We start from the raw sequence: 21,430 nt of genomic DNA, 5'->3' as shown, positions 1-21,430 counted from the left end.
GATCTGTCCATACTCAGCATGGAGCAGGTGTTTCAATGGAGTTGACAGACCATAGAGACATCTTCCTAGGGGTCAATCTCTATGTATAGGAAGGGGAAAGTAGGGAAGCTGTTGGCAGTCATTTTTCATTGTCATGAGTGATGTTATTTTCAAGTATGACCTTTCTGAGAATGTCTATAGTCACATCGTATTACCAAACACCTAAGTATATGTTAATCATGAATGTAGCTTTCCAGATGTTGTGGATGTCTAAGTACTTCTGTCTTCTGGTTCCTGACTCTCTCATGTCTCAACACTTGTGCTGCTTGAGATAACCTTTAGAGTCGACTCTAGCTGTATGTTTAGGTCTTGTATATGCGATTTGGTTATTTCAAAAATTATGGGGTAGGAGTAGGAAGCTCTGGGAATGAGATGAGACTGTCAGAGTGACTAGCTGTAAGCATTCACAACATGTCTTTACTTTCTTACAAGTGACCTAGTTTCTTGGAACCACTTTTAAATAAATAGAGATAGGGATATTTTTGTTCTTCACGGTGGAAATCACAGTTGTAGATCAAAGGCAACATTCAGTGAAGTACTTTGTCAAATGGAATATATTCTACAAATGCAAGCACTGGTTATCATTGAAGATTTGTGTGTTCACAGTGTTATTTCTCTTTCATTCTTTCAACTCACATCTATAAACTAGAAAGTAGCAAGACAAGACAGTAAAAGACTTAAAGCAGGAGGTGGGGAAAGCTTTGATAGGTAGAAACATATCCCCATATAATCTATACTGTTTGAGAGGGAAACAGAAAGGGAGAGAGACAGAGAGATACCTGCAGCACTGCTTCACTACTTGTGAAGCTTTCCCCCTGCAGGTGGGGACTGGGAGCTTGAACCAGGGTCTTTGAGCATTATAACTTGTAACGTGCACTCAACCAAGTGCACCACTACTGCCCCCCTCCCCACTTTAAGTGTTAGAAAACTGATCCAGATCCAAACAAGACACAAAATTTGTTACAAAGTGGGAATGTTCTGTGACTGGGAAAGGGAGAGAGAGAGAGGGAGAGGGAGAAGAAGGGGGAGAGGGAGAGGGAGAGAGAGAACTGGAATAGGAACTCTGGATTCTTCATACAAAGAATCAAGAGTGATGTAAATTCAGAGAACCTCAAGAAAACGGGGCAAATATATCTCTTGATAGCTGTGATCACTGATGCTCACAAAAAAGAAATCAGACAAATAGTTTAAGGGACACTGTCATTTTCTGTCGGCGAGGCTTCTTCTTCGGGAGGTTCTGGGAAGTTTATTTCCATCTGTTCTTGTTCTTGCTCTTCTTCTTCTTCTTCTTGAACTGGGATAATTTCAATTTCTTCCTCATTCTTTGGCTGGGAAGACATCTCAGTCAGCTCTACCATTTCTTCTTTTATTTCAATCGGCTGTTCTTTCCTTTCTTCAGCTGACAGAAGAACTACATTCTAGAACACAAAAGTCAAACACATCTTTTTTTGGGGGGCGCAGGTTTCCTTCTTTAAAATTTTTTTTCTTTATTAGGGGATTAATATTTTACAGTTGACTGTAAAGCACATTTTTTAAAAACCTTTACTACTATTGGTTGACAAGTTTCTGACACTCTCTACAGTTAACTTAGCAAATTATTCCTGCTTGGAAGCTATTTATATTCTTTTCTATAGGTTTCCAAATACCAGGATTCGTTTCCTAGGTGTTCGAATCCTTTACATTTAAAAAACATTATTATTAATATTATTTTGGGCATGCTGGGGTTCCACAGATGTATGATTTTACCTCTCTGCGGTCGGCCCCTTCAGACACAGAGGAAGACAGGGAGAAGTAGAGAGGGAGGACACACACACACACACACACACACACACACACACACACACACACACACACACACACACACACACACACCATGGGACTGAAGCTTCTCCCAATATGGAAGAATGCCTATGTGGTACTCCAGGGGCTCTAATTTGGATGGGCATCATACACATAGCAAGACAAGTGAGCTATCTCGCCAGACCCCTCAAATCCTTTTACTATCACTTATTAAAACTCTTTTTTCAGGCTGACAGATATTTCCCACTATGCCTGGAATGATCACACATTATTTGGGAAAGAGCATGCCATTAAGGGAAGAATTTAGATTCTAATTTTGATTTTGATTCACTTTTATTGGTGATAACCTGGGGAGGGGAGGAGTCATTCTCTCTCTTTCTCTCTCTCCCTCTCTCGTACTATTTTCTTCACCTGCAAAATTAAGTTTCTAGTGATGACTTTAAAATTCTAAACTCGGGGAGTCGGGTTGTAGCGCAGCGGGTTAAGCGCAGGTGGCGCAAAGCACAAGGACCGGCATAAGGATCCTGGTTCGAACCCCGGCTCCCCACCTGCAGGGGAGTCGCTTCACAGGCGGTGAAGCAGATCTGCAGGTGTCTATCTTTCTCTCCTCCTCTCTGTCTTCCCCTCCTCTCTCCATTTCTCTCTGTCCTATCCAACAACGACGACAACAACGATAAAACAACAAGGGCAACAAAAGGGAATAAATAAATAGAATAAATATTTAAAAAAAATAAAAAAATTAAAATTCTAAACTCAACATTCTCGATATTGAAAGAGCAGGTAAATAGTTTTGTCACTGGGACATTTTTATCTCCCCTCAGCCTTTGAACTTGTTTTAGAAGAGGGATTAGATGAGAAGGTGATAGGATGGGGAAATACTGAAGAATGCAATGCAATGCAATGAAATGAAAGAACCAGTGCTTTCTCCAGACTGTCTCCTTTTGCACGTTAAGTACAGAACCATGAAGTCAAGATGTCAAGCTTAGTGAGTGGGTGGGCATCTTACACACCTGTGGTTAGCCTTTAGATTAAAATCAAATTTTAAGACATTTCCCCCTCTCACTTTTGGTAGTTTTTGCCACCCAGAACATACCGAGACCATTTTTTTCCTCCCACAGAGTTCCCAGTCTCAAAATCTCATTAGGTCACAGTCTTCATAAAGGATCTCTGGCCGACCTGATTCTCCTGGGGGGGTGGGGGGTGGTCTATGGGCCAGTGGGCTCCTACTCACAGCTGTGGGTCTAGAGCACAGGGTCTTCCACTACTTACAGCTCTGGGTCTAGAGCACGGGGTCTTCCACTACTTACAGCTCTGGGTCTAGAGCACGGGGTCTTCCACTACTTACAGCTGTGGGTCTAGAGCACGGGGTCTTCCACTACTTACAGCTGTGGGTCTAGAGCACGGGGTCTTCCACTACTTACAGCTCTGGGTCTAGAGCACGGGGTCTTCCACTACTTACAGCTGTGGGTCTAGAGCACGGGGTCTTCCACTACTTACAGCTCTGGGTCTAGAGCACGGGGTCTTCCACTACTTACAGCTCTGGGTCTAGAGCACGGGGTCTTCCACTACTTACAGCTCTGGGTCTAGAGCACGGGATCTTCCACTACTTACAGCTGTGGGTCTAGAGCATGGGGTGTTCCACTACTTACAGCTCTGGGTCTAGAGCACGGGGTCTTCCACTACTTACAGCTCTGGGTCTAGAGCACGGGGTCTTCCACTCATTCTCAACCGTCCCAGCAGTCACAAGTTTCTGGAGAACCACAAAGATAAGCATCACAGCAAAAATGCCCTGAAGAACAACAGACAAATGAGGAGGGATTAGTCGTAGTGGCTCAAGGAACACGGTGCTCAGCAAACTCATGTTGACAGAGATGAAGTGGGTGGTCTATAGTAATGGCTGACAGTAGGCACCAGTGCCGCCTTTCTCAGCTCACCCCTCCACACAGCTCCTGGAACACAACAGGTTGTTACGTGTGCGGCTGATGACAGGCAGAATGGCAGCCAAAGAATGGGTTCTCTGTGAGGAAGTATGACTATGATTTCCTCGATTAAGTGGCCTCCAATTCTAGGTGGTTTGATGTCACACACATTCCCTTCAAACCCTCCAACTAAGACTCTGTGAGGTGAAACCAACAAACAAACATTCAAAGTGTGCAACAACTGAGGTATTTCTCCCAAGTTTATTAGAATCAGTAATAATACACTGGCGATTAATGTTAAAGAAAATGCTTACATAGCACTTTCTGTGTTATGGACATCACTGTGAGTGCTTTGCATCTTAACTCGTGAATTCTCCAAAAGGCCCTACAAGATACCTACTATGGGGCTGGACTCCTGATTAAGTGCACATAGTACTAAGCACAAGGACCCCCACAAGGATCTGGGTTTGAACTTCTGCTCCTCACTTATGGGGGGTCACTTCACAAGTAATAAAGCAGGTCTGCAGGTGTCTATCTTTCTCTCTTTCATTCCCTCCCCTTTAAATTATCTCTGTCCTATCTGATAAAATGGGAAAAATATTTGTAATAGCCAAAACCTGGAAGCAACCCAGGTGTCCAACAACAGATGAATGGCTGAGCAAGTTGTGGTCTATATACACAATGGAATACTACTCAGCTATTAAAAGAGGTGACTTTACCGTTTTCAGCCGATCTTGGATGGAGCTTGAAAAATTCATGTTAAGTGAAATAAGTCAGAAACAGAAGAATGAATATGGAATGATCTCACTCTCAGGCAGAAGTTGAAAAATAAGATCAGAAGAGAAAACACAAGTAGAACCTGAACTGGAATTGGTGTATTGCACCAGAGTAAAAGACTCTGGGGTGGGTGGGTGGGGGGTGGGGAGAATACGGGTCCAAGAAGGATGACAGAGGACCTAGTGGGGGTTGTATTGTTATGTGGAAAACTGGGAAATGTTATGCATGTACAAACTATTGTATTTACTGATGAATGTAAAACATTAATCCCCCAATAAAAAATTTTTTTAAAAAAGGGAAAAAATGACTGCCAGGAGCAGTGGATTCATAGCACCGAGCCCCAGAAATAACCTTAGAGGCTAAATAAATACATAAATAAATAAAACAAACTACTGTTACGGCCCCATTTTATAGTTGAGGAATTGAGTCAGAGTGAGATTAAGAGTGTTGGTGTGCTTTAATTATGCTGCTAAAAAACCCCTTCTGTTTCATTTGGTTTAATCCCCCCTGCTTAACACTGTATTCTATTTACATAACCACTGTTAACTAAGCACCACCCTCCCTCCAGAGCATTGGTGGTTCAGTGGTAGAATTCTCGCCTGCTCTGCCCTCTCTCCTTGCCACACCCTGATTTTCACCAATCTGTTTTTGCTCCACCCTCTCTAAGTCACATCCTGTTTACACCCTACTTGGCAAGTATATATAAGGACAGGATTGTGAGTTTTAGTTTAATTTGGCTTAGCTTGGCTTAGATTGTGCTGTGTTCCGCATGAATAAAGACTGAAAAGCGTACCACCCAGCCATGAGTCTCTGGTCATCTGTCTCTGCCCGTGACGCCAGCCTGACAAAGATCTCTTGCCCTAAGTCAGTAGCAGACAGCTGGGATCCAGAATTGATGCCTGCCTGCCTTCCTTCCTTCCTTCCTTCCTTCCTTCCTTCCTTCCTTCCTTCCTTCCTTCCTTCTTCCTTTCCTTCCTTCTCTCCCTCAGTCCTTCCCTCCTTCCTTCCTTCCCTCCTTCTAGATAAGCAGTCTGATTTCACACTTACCAAGAAGACAGACCGGATGCTGTTGCAGTACTGTGCAGACAGGGCATTGTTCTCAGAGGCGTTAGCTGGCTCACAGTTGTAAATATTAATAAATGGCACAGGGACTTTAATAAGATTCAGATTCTCCATTTTGAAAAAGTGGGAAATTGTAATATTAAATATATCCATGATCAGAAGAATTATTCCAGAAATGGCAGCAAAGAGACTCAGTGAATTCATTATGATTTTCCCCCTGACCTGAAATGGAGACCCAGAAATGTGTTAATCAGAATATAAGCTGATAAGGAGCCTCCGCTTCCCTTTCCCTAGCTAAACCCTCCGTTCTTGCGCCCAGATCACACAAAGTTCTTCTCAGGGTTATTTTTAAAGTCAACTTGACACTTTAAAAAGCCTCGTCTCTCAGTCCTGCTCCTGTGTCAGTTTTCTCCATTTCACTTTGTGCTCTCAACATTCCATTTGTTTATTAAGAAAAACAAACAGACAGAAAAACCTGCCACTGTTCCTGCCTGCTCTACTCCTCCGACCCGCCATGCCGCTCCTCCCAGGACCTGAACCCCTGTAGCCAAGCTCTGGTAAACTCACCTCATAGGCTCGTGGCACCTGCCATCATGACTGGCAGCCAATCTTTGCCTCTTTGCCTGTTTTGCTTTACCTAAGTAACCACTCTGTACTAAATCCCCTACTTGATAAACAAAGAACAACTGCTGTCTTGTCTCCTTACACCCCCTTTCGCTCTCACCACGGCCATCCTAGTAGTAGTGAATGTATTTTGAATATCTACAGTAACCAGTGTACGTACTGAGGATAACTAGTATAAGTGTTGGGGATGAACACCTCATCACAGACCGGGGGCTCAACCTTGGATCCTTGCACAACTCCTTGCCCTTTGTATTATGTGCACTTAACCTAGTGCATCACTGCCCCTGCGGCTACAGACAGACTATGACCCACATAGTCAACGACTGCCACCTCTCCAGATTCAAAGGAGGTCTCGAAACTTGACATCAGGCTCAACCTGACGCTGTTGACTGGCTATGGAAGAAGGGCAAATGCTAGAAGAAGAAGAAGTATTCAGATATCTGTCTGAATAAGTAGGTGGAGGGCAGAGACAGAAAGAGGGGTGGTCTTCTGGGCTTAAGTAGGGAAAAACAGAAACCTCTAGGTCTATGTCATCACCTGGAAAGAAGCCACACCCCCACCTCCTACTCTCCGTTGATTGGTTACAACCAGTGCCAGCCAGTCAACCATCTTTGGAAATACAATTAAGGCTGGTGTCCCTGGGTAGCAGAGCTAAGGGGATGCCAGTGTAAATGCTTTACCTCATAGGGATGCTACAAGGCCAAGTCAAAGGGCTGGGGACATTGTTCAGTGTCAGGGCACAGGACCTGCCTGCCCAGAGGCCCCAGGTTTAATCCCTGGCAATGCCTTAAACCAGAGATGAACAGTGATCGTCTCTCCTTCTTTTCCTTCCCCCTCCCTCTCCTTTCCCTTCCCTGTTTCTCTCTTCTCTCACCGTCTCCCCTTCTCTCTCAAACAGTGGTGCACCTGGTAGAGCAGATATGTTGCAGGTTACAGGTTCAAGACTATGGTCCCCACAGGCGGGGGGGGAAGCTTTATGAGTGCGGAAGCAGTGCTGCAGGTGTTTCTCCTCTCTCCCTCTCTTTTAAACACTTTTTAAAAATGATTTTTATTTATTTATTGAATAGAGACAGCCAGAAATTGAGAGGAAGGGGAAGATAAACAAGGAGAGAGACAAAGAGACACCTGCAGCCCTGCTTCACCACTTGTGAAGCTTTCCCCCTGCAAGTGGAGAGCGGGGGCTCGAACCTGGGTCCTGGTGCATTGTAACATGAGCACTAAACAGGTGCGCCCCCACCCGGCCCCTCTCCCTCTCTGTCTAGCCATCCCTCCTCAATTTCTCTCTATCCAATAAATAAAAGTTTTTTTTTAAGTTACAACAGGAAATACTATGTGTCAAGTATCGTATTCGAGAATTATTATTTTTTTAAGAATTTTTTTTAAATTTTTTAAAAAATATTTTATTTTATTTATTTATTCCCTTTTGTCGCCCTTGTTGTTTTATTGTTGTAGTTATTATTGTTGTTGTTGTTGTTGGATAGGACAGAGAGAAATGGAGAGAGGAGGGGAAGACAGAGAGGGGGAGAGAAAGATAGACACCTGCAGACCTGCTTCACCGCCTGTGAAGCGACTCCCCTGCAGGTGGGGAGCCGGGGTTCGAACCGGGATCCTTATGCCGGTCCTTGTGCTTTGCGCCACATGCGCTTAACCCGCTGCGCTACAGCCTGACTCCCTCGAGAATTATTTTAACACACACACACACACACACACACACACACACACACACACACACACACACACACACACACACACTTCCTCCCCTCTTCACCAGTGGTTCTTTCATCCCATAGGACCCAGTGTGTCCGATTACCTCTAGGAAGGAGCCGATTCAGTCTACACAGTCCCTCACTGACTCTGAAGTGACTGAAATTGGGTAGCTTAAAGAACAAACCTAGAGAGGAAACTTGCTGTTGAGCTCGAGGCCCTTACTGCATCGGGAACTCTTGCTGGGTGTAAGTGTATGCCCAGGGCCATAGGAACTAGACCATTCTGCTGTTTCTGCTGTTCTTTGTCACCTCACGAAGGGCTTGTGTGTATGTATACTTTCATGCACAAAATTCCATGTCATCTTCGAAACAGCTACACACCTAGCAAGTACTATTATCTCCATTCTATTGATGTGATCTTAAGAGGCCCATAGAGGTAAGACGACTTGCTCATTGCTCACTAGGACAGGAGTCCATTGACTCAACTGTTTTTCTAAGTGGTGACCTGAGGAAAATGACCTCGTTTTGAGAGCGACCTGCTAGTCTTCCCTAGCCCCTAGCATTTAACATTCACACGACCACTAGTACACGCTTCCATGATCATCTTCCTGATTGATGTCATTTCCAGGTTTTTCATGGGTGGACGACATCATGACATCCTGGGATCTTTCACTTTCACTTAAAAATTTTTTTTCTTTTGTAATATTTATTCCCTTTTGTTGCCCTTATTGTTTTATTTTTGTAGTTATTCTTGTTGTCGTCGTAGTTGGATAAGATAGAAAGAAATGGAGAGAGGAGGGGAAGACAGGGGGAGAGAAGGATAGACACCTGCAGACCTGCTTCACCGCCTGTGAAGCGACTCCCCTGCAGGTGGGGAGCCGGGGGCTCGAACTGGCATCCTTACGCCTGTCCTTGCATTTTGTGCCACTTGCGCCTAATCCACTGCGCTACCACCCGACTCCTCCCCCCAAAAAAAAATTTCATCAGCAGGCTTCACTGCTCCAGGCTGACTTTATCAAAAAGAACGACAGAAACAGAAAGGGGAGAGAGAGAGAGAAAGAGAGGAAGAAACACGTCCCTGCAGCTCCCTCTATTTCAGGGGGGGTCAGGGGTATCTTTCACTTTTGGGGGGGTTTGATTGATAACTCAATGATGCTCTGATTGCAAAGTTCTAGATGGGTGTTTGTTTGGAACCGAGAAAATAGATAGTCCTCTGACACTATGGGAAAGAAGGACATAGGGGCTACTTGCCAAATTTCTCTTGGTGTTTTTCTCTGCTGCTGCCAGGAGTGATCCTGAAATGATATACTGTGAAAAGAGAGGCGATAGGTGCGGGAGGGCACGGGAGAGGTGAGGGAAGAGGCAGAGAGGGAAGTCAATTTTAACACTAAGAACTGATTTTTAAAAGAATCACAATTACCTATACTTTCAAGCACTTTCACAAAACCATCTAGCCATCCTTCCAACCCCCGTTTGGGCCATTTGGGCAAAGATCATTGACTCCAAGATAGCTGACCCCCCACGTGGAAGCTGATCTTCATTTTTATTAACTTCTAAGGCCCTGCCTTCAGTTTCCTTTTAAGCCACACCTACAACTATGACAACTTCTGGCTGGCCTTCCTTTTTCCTCTACTCTCTCAGAAAGGAAAATTAATACCTGATTCTTTTCCCTCTCAGTGAACCATCCAACCAGTTTTAACCGATTCAATTTTTTTCAGTACATTTAACTATATTCCACCCATAGTTTTTATTTAACCCAAAAATGGTTGAGATATAATAAAACCAAAGATACCAGAACTCACATTTGCATGCCAATTAATGAAGTAGGCATCCAAAAGTTTGATTTTTGGTCTCCCTCCTTCCCTCCCTCTCTCTCATCTTTCCACCTGTCTAGATCTATCTATGGAATTATCCTTTGGTGTTCGCAGTAATGAAAGAAAGATTTCCACGCCTGTGAAAAACGCACAGATGTGGAAGGCAGTGCTGAGTGCCAGAGACACTTCCTTAGACTGCTGGCTGCTTTAGGGAGTGAAGGCAACTTCTCATATTCCCGTTTGCTTTTCAAGCTATAAAATGCAGGCAAGTCTCGTTCTAATCTCTTGTCATTCTGAAAATCTTGATCCTTTCCTATTTATTTATTTATTTATTTATTTATTTATTTATTTTAAAATATTAGCAGACATGAAGGCATAACTATGAAATAACCATCACTCTCCCCGACCACACATACTCTGCAGGATAACAACCTGGCACATGACATACACGAGTCAGCCCCAAGAGCAGCTCTGCTGACATTCACAAGGAGATAAGGCTTGGGACAGACCAACTGTCACCAGGTGTGACAGTCACTCCATAGGAGAGGAAGGGTCAGGTGAGAAGGAGGGGTGCTCCTGTCCCTCCCTTTCTGAAACACAGTGATGTGTGGTTCCCACACTGGGTGCCCCTCCACCCCACACCCTGTGGCTCCAGAGAGGTCCTGTCTCGAACAACCTTCACTTCCTGTGTAGACTGCTGAAGAGCATCTTGCTCGGAATCCGTAAGAAGCATGAGCACTGGGTCGGAAATGTGGGATTCATGCTCAAGCCCACCAACCCTCTCTCTCCGTGGACTCGCTTAAAGCTGTTACTCACTTCCCATCCACTCTCCCTTTACACAGAAGTGATCTGGGATACTCCTCTAGAGTGATTTTTGGACACTTCTGCCCACCTCCTTCCCCAAATGGTTGTTACTATTATTATTATTATTATTAAACTCACCATGATGCCTCCCCAGAAAGGGTACCACAGGATCATACAGATGGGTGTGTAGACCTCTACCTGCATCATCAGGAGCCCACCCAGGGCTATGTGGAAGAGCCCATTCATAATCTGGACAGCCTGGGGATGGGGGGAGAGAGAGACAAGAGCACAGTCAATGGGCAGACTGAAAGCTCCCCAGAGAACAAATGTCAGATGGGACACCCTGGCTGCTGCTGCTGCTATTGCTTCTCCTTCTTCTCTTCCTCCTCCTCCTCCTTCTCTTTTTTCTCCTTCTCCTTCTCCTTCTCCTTCTTCTCCTTCTTCTCCTTCTTCTCCTCCTTCTCCTTCTCCTCCTTCTCCTTCTCCTTCTCCTTCTCCTTCTCCTTCTTCTTCTTCTTCTTCTTCTTCTTCATCTCCTCCTCCTCCTCCTCCTTATTCTTCTTCATCTCCTCCTCCTCCTCCTTCTTCTTTTTGCCTCCAAGGTTATTTCTGGAGCTCAGTGGCAGCACTATGAATCCACTGCTCCTGGAGGTCATTCCCCCCCCCCTATTTTTGTTGTCCTCGTTATTGCTGTTGTTGGATAAGACAGAGAAAAATGGAGAGGGGGAAGACAGAGAAGGGGGAGTGAAAGATAGACACCTGCAGACCCACTTCACCGCTTATGAAGTGACCCCCCCTGCAGATGGGGAGCCCGGGGCTCAAAGCAGGATCTCTGCGCCATGTGTGCTTAACCTGCTGCATTAACTGCTCGGCATCCCCACCCTGGCTTCTGAGGTGGGGATGTGTCAAGTGGTGAAAACCAAAGCCGCCTCTGCTGCCGGTCTGTTTTCCCATCGCCTGAGGGCATTTCCCAAAGCAGTTAGGCCCTGGGTGCTGGGAGGCAAAGTGGGGCAGGAGACACCCCCGCCCCCCACCAGATGTACAAATTTCAAAAGCGAAAGGGGACCAAAGAGCAGTGTGATAACTTTCCTGGTACTTCCACCATGCTGGCTATAAAGAACGCTTCAGGGTGAATCCAGTACCTTCAAGTCAGGTTGAATTCTATACCTGACCTACCACATGTCATTCCAGGGGCCTCAGAAACCCTTCAAATAGGAAATACAGGGCATATGGCTTACCCCCAGTGCCTTGGATTCCCTCATGAAGAAACTTTGTGTGGGCCCCACAACTGTGGGCATCTTCCTGGGCACCCCTTTATGAACAGGATGCATGGCAAGAGGGCCTTTCAGAGGCTCTGCAGGAAAAGCTCCACTCATTGAGTTCCTGGGTGTGGTCATTGTACCCTCCAAACTCCTAAAAGCAAAACAACAAAAGATGTCCCGTAAACATGACAGCAAGGAGAGAGAGCACAAGCCTTTTGGGCAGTCTTCTGTCTTGAGTCCTGATTCTGAATACTGTCTTTCTTATTCTCCTTTTGGAAGTCATTGAGGGTCTCTTCCTCATGCCGTTGGATGTGGTATGAAGTCTATTGCTATGTTATGAAACTGGATCCAGGAAAGGAAACATGCAGGGGCAGGGGTCCCTGTGGGCATTCTCTCTCTCTCTTCAATTTTTTTAAAAAAAATGTATTAGATTAGAGACAGAAATTGAGAGGGGATGGGGAGACAGAAAAAGAGACAGAGAGACACCTGCAGCCTTGCTTCACCACTTGTGAAGCTTTCCCCCTGCAGGTGGGGACCAAGGGCTTGAACCTGTGTCCTTCTGCATTGTAATGTGTGCACTTAACCAGGGGTGCCACTGCCTGGCTCCTTGGCATTCTCAATAGTCAAGTTTGGGGGTCTATAGTATCGTTGTATAGGTTGTCTTGCTCACATGTCTGTCTCTCATTATGGGCTGCCTGTCGTACACTTTAATGCTGGGATATGTATTTTTGTATTGACCTGTCCTTGTCCCTTTGCTTCCCTGATTGTATCCATTGTGCTAGGACCTCATGGCAGAGCACAGAGAGGGACATCCTTGGAATCAGAAGGGGCCTACCCTAGTCTTCCTCTTGCCTCTTACTTTGCAACCTTGACTTAATCACTGCTTGAGGGCTCCCTAACATTGTGTGTGAGACCATAGGCTCCTGGGTAGAGCTGCTTATCTTAAATCATGATTTTTTTTTTTGACTTGCTGTGACACTTTGGGAATGTTCTTTAAGTTCTCTGGGCTATAAGCCCTTCAATTTAAGATGGTGGGGTAGATAGCATAATGGTTATGCAAAGAGACCCTCATGCATGAGACTCTATAAAGTTCCAGGTTTAATCCTCTGCACCATTATAAGCCAGAGCTGAGCAGGGCTCTGTCTGTTAAAAAAATGTTAATGATTATCCCTTGGTGGGATTGGTGAGACTTAACTGTGCTGATGGTCCATATCTAGCTGCCTTTCAGATGCTGGTCAGAGAGAAACTGTCTCTGAACTCTTGTTCCCAGTGATTATCCCTAGTGACTCTCCCAGAGCACCCTGTACCATTTTATTTGCAGCATGGCACTTAGCCATGATGGGGAATGATTTTTTTAAAAAAATTTATTTAGATTGGACAGAGGCAGAGAGAAATTGAGAGGAGGTGGTAGAGAGACAAAGAGACAGAGAGACACCTACAACCCTGCTTTACCTCTTGTGAAGCTTCTGCTCTGCAGGTGGGGAGCAGGGACTTGAACTTGGGTCCTTGAACACTGATATGTGCCCCTAACCAGGGGAGCCACCGCCTGGCCTGGGAATGATCTTGGTCATTTGCTTGTTTTCCCTCATAAAACATAGATCCTATCAAAGCAGAGACTTGTTTCCTCTTGTTTGCCGTGTGAAATCATGTTTGGGCTTTGCAGCTTTCTGATTATCACTGAAGAAAGAAGTGAATGGAGGGAGTCGGGCAGTAGCGCAGCGGGTTAAGCGCCTGTGGCGCAAAGCACAAGGATCAGCGTAAGGATCCTGGTTCAAGCCCCCGGCTCCCCACCTGCAGGGGAGTCGCTTCACAAGCGGTGAAGCAGGTCTGCAGGTCTCTGTCTTCCCCTCCTCTCTCCATTTCTCTCTGTCCTATCCAACAACAAAGACATCAATAACTAACAATAATAACTACAACAATAAAACAACAAGGGCAAATTAAAAAAAAAGAAGTGAATGGAAAAGACCCATGTCTGAATAATTAGTGGCTTTTTTATTTTTATTTTTTTGCTGTTCTTGCCATTCATATTATTCCTTTAATGAGCATTACTTTCTGTCTCTTCAACTGAAAAAAAAAAAAAAAAGAACAGGACCCCTTTCACAGACATGCTGTAAGAATTGAGTAACTTAACACATGTGAAACCGCTTATTTGCACAGCCTTCAAAGGAAGGAGTAAATATTGTTTCCTCACTGAATCACAGTTGATTCATGTCTGATGTTGTACAGTGCTTCTTTAGCTCACAACTCTTCTTGATATTCACTGATGCCAGTTAGTTACTTAAATTCTGTCGGCTCTTTCCCGAGCTCTAGAAATCTCCCTTTGGGGACATGTTTTGAGTCTTGTCTTTATTTTTTTTACTTTTAATATTGACAGGAGAGGGGGTAGATAGAGAGGCTAGACATAGATACCTGCAGACCTGCTTCACCCCTTGTGAAGCTTTCCCCCTACAAGGGCTTGAACCCGGGTCCTTGTGCGTAACCAGACATACCACCACCTGGCCCCTCAGGTCTCGTCTTTATTAACTAGAAGTCATTTATGGGGCTTGGTGTCCACGTCACCAGTTCACTTATCTCACCAAAGCCACACAGAACTAGGCGACTGTAGGCATGTGGTGGGGACACATGTTTGGGTGTGTCCAGGCCTACCCACTTCACAGTCATGAAGATCTCACATTGCGGGCCAGGCGGTGGTGCACCTGGAAAAGTGCTCACATTACAGTGCGCAAGGACCCAAGGTTCAAGCCCCCGGTCCCCACCTGCAGGGGGAAAGCTTCATGAGTGGTGAAGCAGGGGCTGCGGCTGTCTCCCTGTCTCTCTCTCTCACTCTCAATTTCCCCCTCCCCTTTAAATTTCTTTAATAAATAAATAAAATATTTTAAAAAACAAGATCTCACATTAGACATTTCTGCTGAGAGTAGATAAGGGGTGAACTCCTATTTTGTAGAAGAGGTAACAGAGGCAGAGAAAAGTTAGGTAATGATTCCAAGTTACATAACAATCAGAGATGTAGAGTGTGGACCTGGAACTATCCAACTGGGAATCTTTGACCCCAGACTACTTTGCTGCCACTTGGGGAAGAGGGTCTCAGCCTGTGACTTATGAACCAGTACCTCCTCTTTCAGAGAGAGGCGCTGTGTGTATGACATTGAGCCAGCAGAAAATAGAACATCAGTCCCACAGGCTGAAGGGAAGAGAGGAGACTTGGAATGAATCTTTCACACTTGATCTTGCCGCAGCTCTAGTTTTGATATCAGATATCAAGTGGGTCTTGGAGAGTCTGCTTTGTACTTCAGAAATCACCCCTTCACAAGACCACCAACAAAACAGCACGTGGTTTTTGGAGGCTGTCGGAAAAGTCCTGACGCGTTTTTGCATAGAAACACATAGAAAAATACATCACGCCACTTCCAAGAGCCCAATAACGTAGCCCACTAAAGAGTTCACTTACTGTCTGGGGTGACCAGGAAGAATTTTTGAGCTATCCAGATCCTCAGAAACCATTCTGGTCATTCGACAAATGTGGAGAAGACAGTCCAGGTGTGAGGTGTGCTTACTAAGGGCATCACTCTTAGTGACCTAGACAGTCACTGTGACTGTAAAAGTGGCTAGACTACATGGCCAGAGCTGCTTTTTGAACACACAGATCTTTTTGTTTTTGGATGGGTGTGTTTGGTTCCTTAGGATGTATCCCTAGGAGAATAGCTGGGTCATAAGACAGGTCCATTTCTAGCCTTGTGAGAGTTCTTCAGACTGCTCTCCACAGGGCTTGGACCAATTCACATTCCCACTAGTAGTGCAGGAGGGTTCCTTTGCCCCCACAACCTCTCCAGCATTTGTTGCTATCATTTCTGATGTATGACATTCTCACTTTGGTGAAGTGGTACCTCATTGTTGTCTTTGAGAATTTTTTTTTCTTGCCATGTAGGCTTTTTAAAAAATATTTTATGAAACTAAAACAAGGGCAACAAAAGGGGAAATAAATATAAAAAAATTAAAAATATTTTATATATTGTGGTTCAGGATGTGGTGCAGTGATAAAGCTTTAGACTCTCAAGCATGAGGTCCCGGGTTGGATCCCTGGCAGCACATGTGCCAAAGTGATGTCTGGTTCTCTCTCTCCTCCTCTCTTACTCATAAATAAATAAAATCTTTCAAAAATATTTTGTGTATATTATAAAGACAGCCAGAAATTGAGAGGGAAGGGGCTGATAGAAGAGAGGGAGAGAGACAGAGAGACACCTGCAGCCCTGCTTCATCACTTGTGAATCTTTCCCCCCCTGCAGGTGGGGACCAGGGGTTTGAACCTGGGCCCTTGTGCACTGTAACATGTGTGTTCAACCAGGTGCTCTACCACTCAGACTCCCCCCCTTGTTGTCTTTATTTGGCATTTCTCTGAGCCAAAACCTGGAAGCAACTTAGGTGTCCAACAACAGATGAGTGGCTGAGGAAGCTGTGGTCTCTCTCTCTATATATATATATAGTGGAATATTACTCAGCTGTTAAGAATGATGAATTCACCTTCTTCACCTCATCTTGTTTGGTCTTGAAGGAATCACATTAAGTGAGATAAACGAGAAAGAGAAGGATGACTATGATCTTACTCAGAGGCAGAAATTGAGAAAAAAAAAAACAGAAAGGGGAAACACAAAGTAGAATTTGGACTGGTTTTGGCATATGGCACCGAAGTAAAGGACGCTGGGTGGGCCAGGGGGTGGTGTGGGCTTTCAGGTACTGGTGCATGATGGTGGAGGAGGACCTCGGTGGGGCTGAGCGTACTTTGCAGAAAACTGAGACATTTTACACTTGTACCAACAACTGTACTTAAACTGTTCACTGTCAACTAGCAATCACCCCCATAAAAAGGAAAGCTGTTTTCTGAGCCCCTGCTGTGTGCCTGGGGCATTGCAAATCCAGTTTCATTTCTCCCGACTCCTTATTTCCCAAGTGGGCACTTTTGTTATCTTTTCTGTGGGTCTGAATCTAAAGGTGAATTTCCCAGTGACAGGATGAGCTGTGAGTCATCTCACTCCTCTCAGAGAGCTCTTTCCAAAGAGGACTAGGACGTTACCACAGCTCCAAGATCCAATCACAGTCTGTTGGGTCGGTTGTCTGGCTGAGGGAGATGATTTGAGCTACTGCCGTCTAGCACCTCTATTTGTTTATCAAGTACGTAAGGCAGCGTTTTCATTATAGTGAGACTGACTTTTAATGGAGGCCACTTCGACTTGGGCTATACGTCTGCAGTGGTTATCGGGAGGAGTGACCATTGGCGAGCAATGTGACATCACCCTTTGGGATTGTCATTGGAAACGATGACCGTTTAGGTCTAATAACTCCATCATTTGAGATGTTCCACATCATTTGAGATGTTTCTTTCTTTTTTTTTTTTTTCTCTCTCTCTTTGCCTATTCTTTGTTAACTCAACTTCCTCCTTTTCCCCTCAAAATAGTTTCACATTTTTATCCTTTCTGGTCCTCTGTGCTCTAATCTCTGAAGAAATGTTCCTCTCTCATTTCCCTCCCCTTTCTGTCTCCTTGGGCTCCTCAGTCTGTCTCCTTCCACCATGATGCTAATCCTGAAACTAGATCAGCCCTTGCTTCTTCAGTTTGTTGTTGTTGTTGCTGTTTTGTTTTTAAACCAGAGCACTACTCAGCGCTGGCTGGTGGTGGTGCTGGTGAATAGAACCTGGGATTTTGCTATCTCAGTCACAAGAGTCTGTTTGCAGAACCATTATGCTATCTACCTCTGCCTCCTTATTCAGTCTTTATTTGTGAGATCGGGGAGCAGAAAGACCTAGTCCCGGTTCGGTTCTGTTGCTTGTTATCTTTGGGAACTTTGGCCTCAAAGGATCCCTTGGAAAGTGTCAGATAACTTGCTGTTGATAAAATCATTTGTGTGCCTTCTCTCAAATGTTTAAAATATGCCTCAGTGTCCCCTCCTCCGACTCTGAGAGCCTCTTCCTTGAATCCCTCACTCTCCCCAGATACTGCCCAGTCTCAGCTTCTTGAGAGCTAACTGTTCTGCTTTCTTTCTCACTTCCTCACCACCCACTCCTTCCTTGGTGCTTCGAAACTAGTTTCTGCTGCTGGAGCCACTCAGCTGGAACATTTTATGCAAGGGACCTGCCGGGGAGTCACCAGCCTTTCCTCAGGTCGCTCTGTGTCTGATTCTGCTCTCACCCAGGCTTGAAAGGCCTGAGCTGGATTTCAAGGGCACACCCTCACCTTCCATGTTCTTTCAAGGGCCCTTTCTCCATGGCCCACTTGAGGATGAGTGATACAGTGATACCCTTTTCCCTCCCTCCCTCCCTCTCTTTCTCTCTCTCTCTCTCTCCCTCCCTCCCTCCCTTTCTTTCTTTCTTTTTTCCTTACCACAGCATTGCTCAACTCTGGTTATGACAGTGTGTGGGATTGAACCTGGGGCTTTAAAGCCTCAGGCATGAGAGTATTTTTGCATAACCATTAGGCTATGTGATCGATCTTACCATGTGGGTGGTCCAATTTTCTTTTGCACCCTGACTTTTGAGTCTCATCTCCTCCCCTGCATTTAACGCAAAGATCTGGCTTTTTCTCCCTTCAGTCTGTCTCTGCTCTGTCCATCCTCTACCCACAGACTTCCTGAGCCTGAGTGATTCCACTCACTCATGGTTGCCTAAGAGAGAGACTTTGTCCCTTATGTTCTCCTGGTTTGGCTCCACATGAAGTCCTGAGCTTGAACCTCCCCGCTTCCCACTGGAGTCACGGGTCCTGTATTCTCTGCATCCTCTCCACACGGAAACCTTTCTTATCCCTCCACTTCTATTCCCTTCATAGGAGCATTTTACCTGAGGCTCCCTCTTCCTCAGAGCCCAGCTCTTTGCCTTCCTGCCTCCTCAGCAGCTGCTTCCCTCAGGGCCTTGAGCCTCTTCTAACTTTCCACTTGGAAAGACAAAAGCTTTCTGCTACTATGTTTCCAGTAGACTTTTCAGCTGAATATTAGCTACCTCCCAGGCAATGAGGTCAGGAAACAGGGAAGGGGATTCACACTGTAGGGATAGCTTCAGGAAACACCTGTAGCAAGCTTACTTGTCCAACATAGAATCCAACTTTGTTCTCCTTTCTTAAAGCATCTTCTGGATCACAGAGATGGTGGATATATATATATATGCCAGATTGTATGCCTTTGACTGCCTTTATTCTCCTCTGGAAAAAAATTTAGCCAGTGGGGTTTACCCACATCCAAGGATATTTACCTTTGTATTTTTTTTTTTTTTTAATTCTAGAGCACTGGTCAACTCTGGTTTGGGAAGTTGATCCTGGGACTTTGGAGCCTTAGGCATGAAATCTTTTTGCATAATCATTATGCTACCCCTTTCACCCCATTTTGACATTTACATTAATAGGGATGTCTGTTTGAGACAAAAATCAAGAGGAATAGAGTTGCACTCAGATGGATTATTTCTCCTGTGGTCCCCAGAAGTTCTAGGAGCTTCAGAATTTCTGCCCATTTTTAATAATGGGCTTTATAATTCAGTGGAAATTCTTATTGCTCTGTCCCAAAGAAGAGAACATTAGTGTGTGTGTGTGTGTGTGTGTGTGTGTGTGTCACACTTAAGGATTAGTGCCACCTCTGAGGTTAAATGGCCTGTACCTGGCGGAGATCAGGTTGAGCTCAAGCCCCTAATCCTCATGCTGCTAATGGTTACTTTCCCAGAACAATTCATGCAAATCTGTGAATGCCTGGCCAAGGTCATTCCAGAGAGAGAGAGAGAGAGAGAGAGAGAGAGAGGGAGGGGACAGAAGCGAGCAATGGAGTGGGTGGGTAGCCACATTGGCTATCACCTCCCCCTTAAGTCATATCATAAGCAGAAAACCTGGCCCAGGAAACCTTCGAATTAAAACCAAGACTTCCCCAGTCTCTAAAACCTACCCATCACCCCCTTACAGTCATTCAAACAAAGAACCTTACCTGAATGAATCTCCAACGTGTCAGGGCTCAGGGGTCGGTCAACTTGGATGCCTGCTGCTGGGTTCAATCCTCTGACTAGTTGCTCAAGTGCCCGGCGGTGAGTGAGCTGGCCTGGGCTTGGGACCAGGGTCTCTGAGAGGTACCAGGTGACAGGAAATCGGTGGCTTTGGCTACCTTGGGCTTTGCCCTGATTACTTTGGCTTAATACACACTTTAGCAGAGCTGAAAGATATACAAAGAAGGTTCTGCCTGACCAGGAGGTTTCACTTCTTGAAAAAGACCCCAGGGGACAGACTGGTGTACTTTACGCTACCTTAATTAGAAGAACTTGGCAGCCCCCACCTCGTGAACTGATGCGGAAGGTGAGTCCCCAAGGGCAAGATGGGCTCTAGAAATTCTCCAGAGATGGGCTGGTCAGGCTTTTACCTCCTTACTTCACTTTTGGGAGTGAGTAGGTGGCAGGAGGCAGTCAGGCAGAGATTTGAGAAGTATGAAGCCCAAGCATGTTTGGATTCTAAGCACCGGTCTCCAAGTCCAGCTCTCTGCCTCTCACACCCAGCACTCTGCTGGGGCTGTGTGCATTTCATGGCTGATTTAACAGAAACGACTTGAAAACACGCTTTAGTGCTATAGAACATGTTCCCAGAAGCTTGATGTCAGAGGAACGTAGTTTGGCATAGAAAACACATACAGTGAACTACAACTCCACTATTTCCCTCCTTCTGTCTGGTTCTGCCGTGCCTCCTTTCTTTTTATTCTGCACCAAAGCTGTGTGTCCATGAAGCCCAGTGCTAGAGCAAGTAAGAAAACAGAGAAATCAGGCGAACATTTGAGGGAATGAACAAAGAATATTTTGTTCAACTTAAGCACTAATTTGAAGAGACATATGCAGCCCTGTGTTCATAGCTGCATTATTCACAATAGCCAAAGAGTGGAAGCAGCCTGAATGCCCATCAACAGATGATGACTGGCTGAAGAAGTGATGGGATATATATATGCCATGGACTACTACTCTGCAATAAAAAAGATTATATTATGCTCTTTGATATGAAATGGATGGAAGTGGATGTGGTTGGTATGCCTAGCAAAATAAGAGACGAAAGACTACAAGATGGTCTCACTAATGTGGAATCTAGAGATCTGATGTACATGAATGTGCCAAAAAAAAAAAAGTCCAAACGAAATAGAAGCAAACTGTTTGTAAGACTTGTGAGAACTACAGTGTTTACCTTTGGGAGGTGGCAGGGAGGGGACACAAAACTCTGGCGATTGGTGTGGTGTGGAGCAATACATTGTGAATTTGTAGTCTTGTAGCAAACTATTAATAACAAATAAAAAATAAAAATAAAAATATTTTTGTCCAAAGAAACTGTCACTCCGACTCACACCATCTGCAGCCCTTATGTTGAGATGTTGGATTTGTCATTGTTCTAATTCCCCACCCCTTCCGTTTCTTTGCCTCCTTCATTATTTCATGAGATGAGGTCTGTAACTTATTTACTCAGTTGGAAAGGCTGGGCTTTGGCCACTATCATGCTAAACCTGAATTTCACTCAGTATTTTCTATCCCCCTTTGTTGCTCCCATTGTCTCTCTTTCCTTCAGTGGAGAGTTGGCTGAGGACCAATGGGAAGATGAGGTTCTAGAGAGACTAACTTTGGTACCTTGTAAAAGGAC

At 45.0% G+C, this 21,430-nt stretch overlaps 1 protein-coding gene across 1 annotated transcript; it reads right to left on the bottom strand.

Annotated features, from left to right (window-relative positions):
* Positions 1 to 575: 575 nt before the first annotated feature.
* MS4A1 (membrane spanning 4-domains A1) lies at positions 576 to 19,940 on the bottom strand. Its single transcript, XM_007519510.2, has 7 exons — positions 19,755 to 19,940; positions 11,784 to 11,958; positions 10,684 to 10,803; positions 9,179 to 9,235; positions 5,583 to 5,819; positions 3,527 to 3,628; positions 576 to 1,457 (listed from the first exon to the last, which is right to left on the bottom strand). The coding sequence occupies exons 2-7, from the start codon at positions 11,940 to 11,942 to the stop codon at positions 1,227 to 1,229; spliced, it is 906 nt and encodes a 301-aa protein (XP_007519572.1). The 5' UTR covers positions 11,943 to 11,958; positions 19,755 to 19,940; the 3' UTR covers positions 576 to 1,226.
* Between the last annotated feature and the right edge of the window lie 1,490 nt (positions 19,941 to 21,430).

This window comes from Erinaceus europaeus, chromosome 17, assembly GCF_950295315.1.
Source record: "Erinaceus europaeus chromosome 17, mEriEur2.1, whole genome shotgun sequence".
NCBI lineage: Eukaryota > Metazoa > Chordata > Mammalia > Eulipotyphla > Erinaceidae > Erinaceus > Erinaceus europaeus.
Note: the sequence above shows the minus strand (reverse complement) of the source record. Positions and strands in the feature narration are given on the sequence as shown.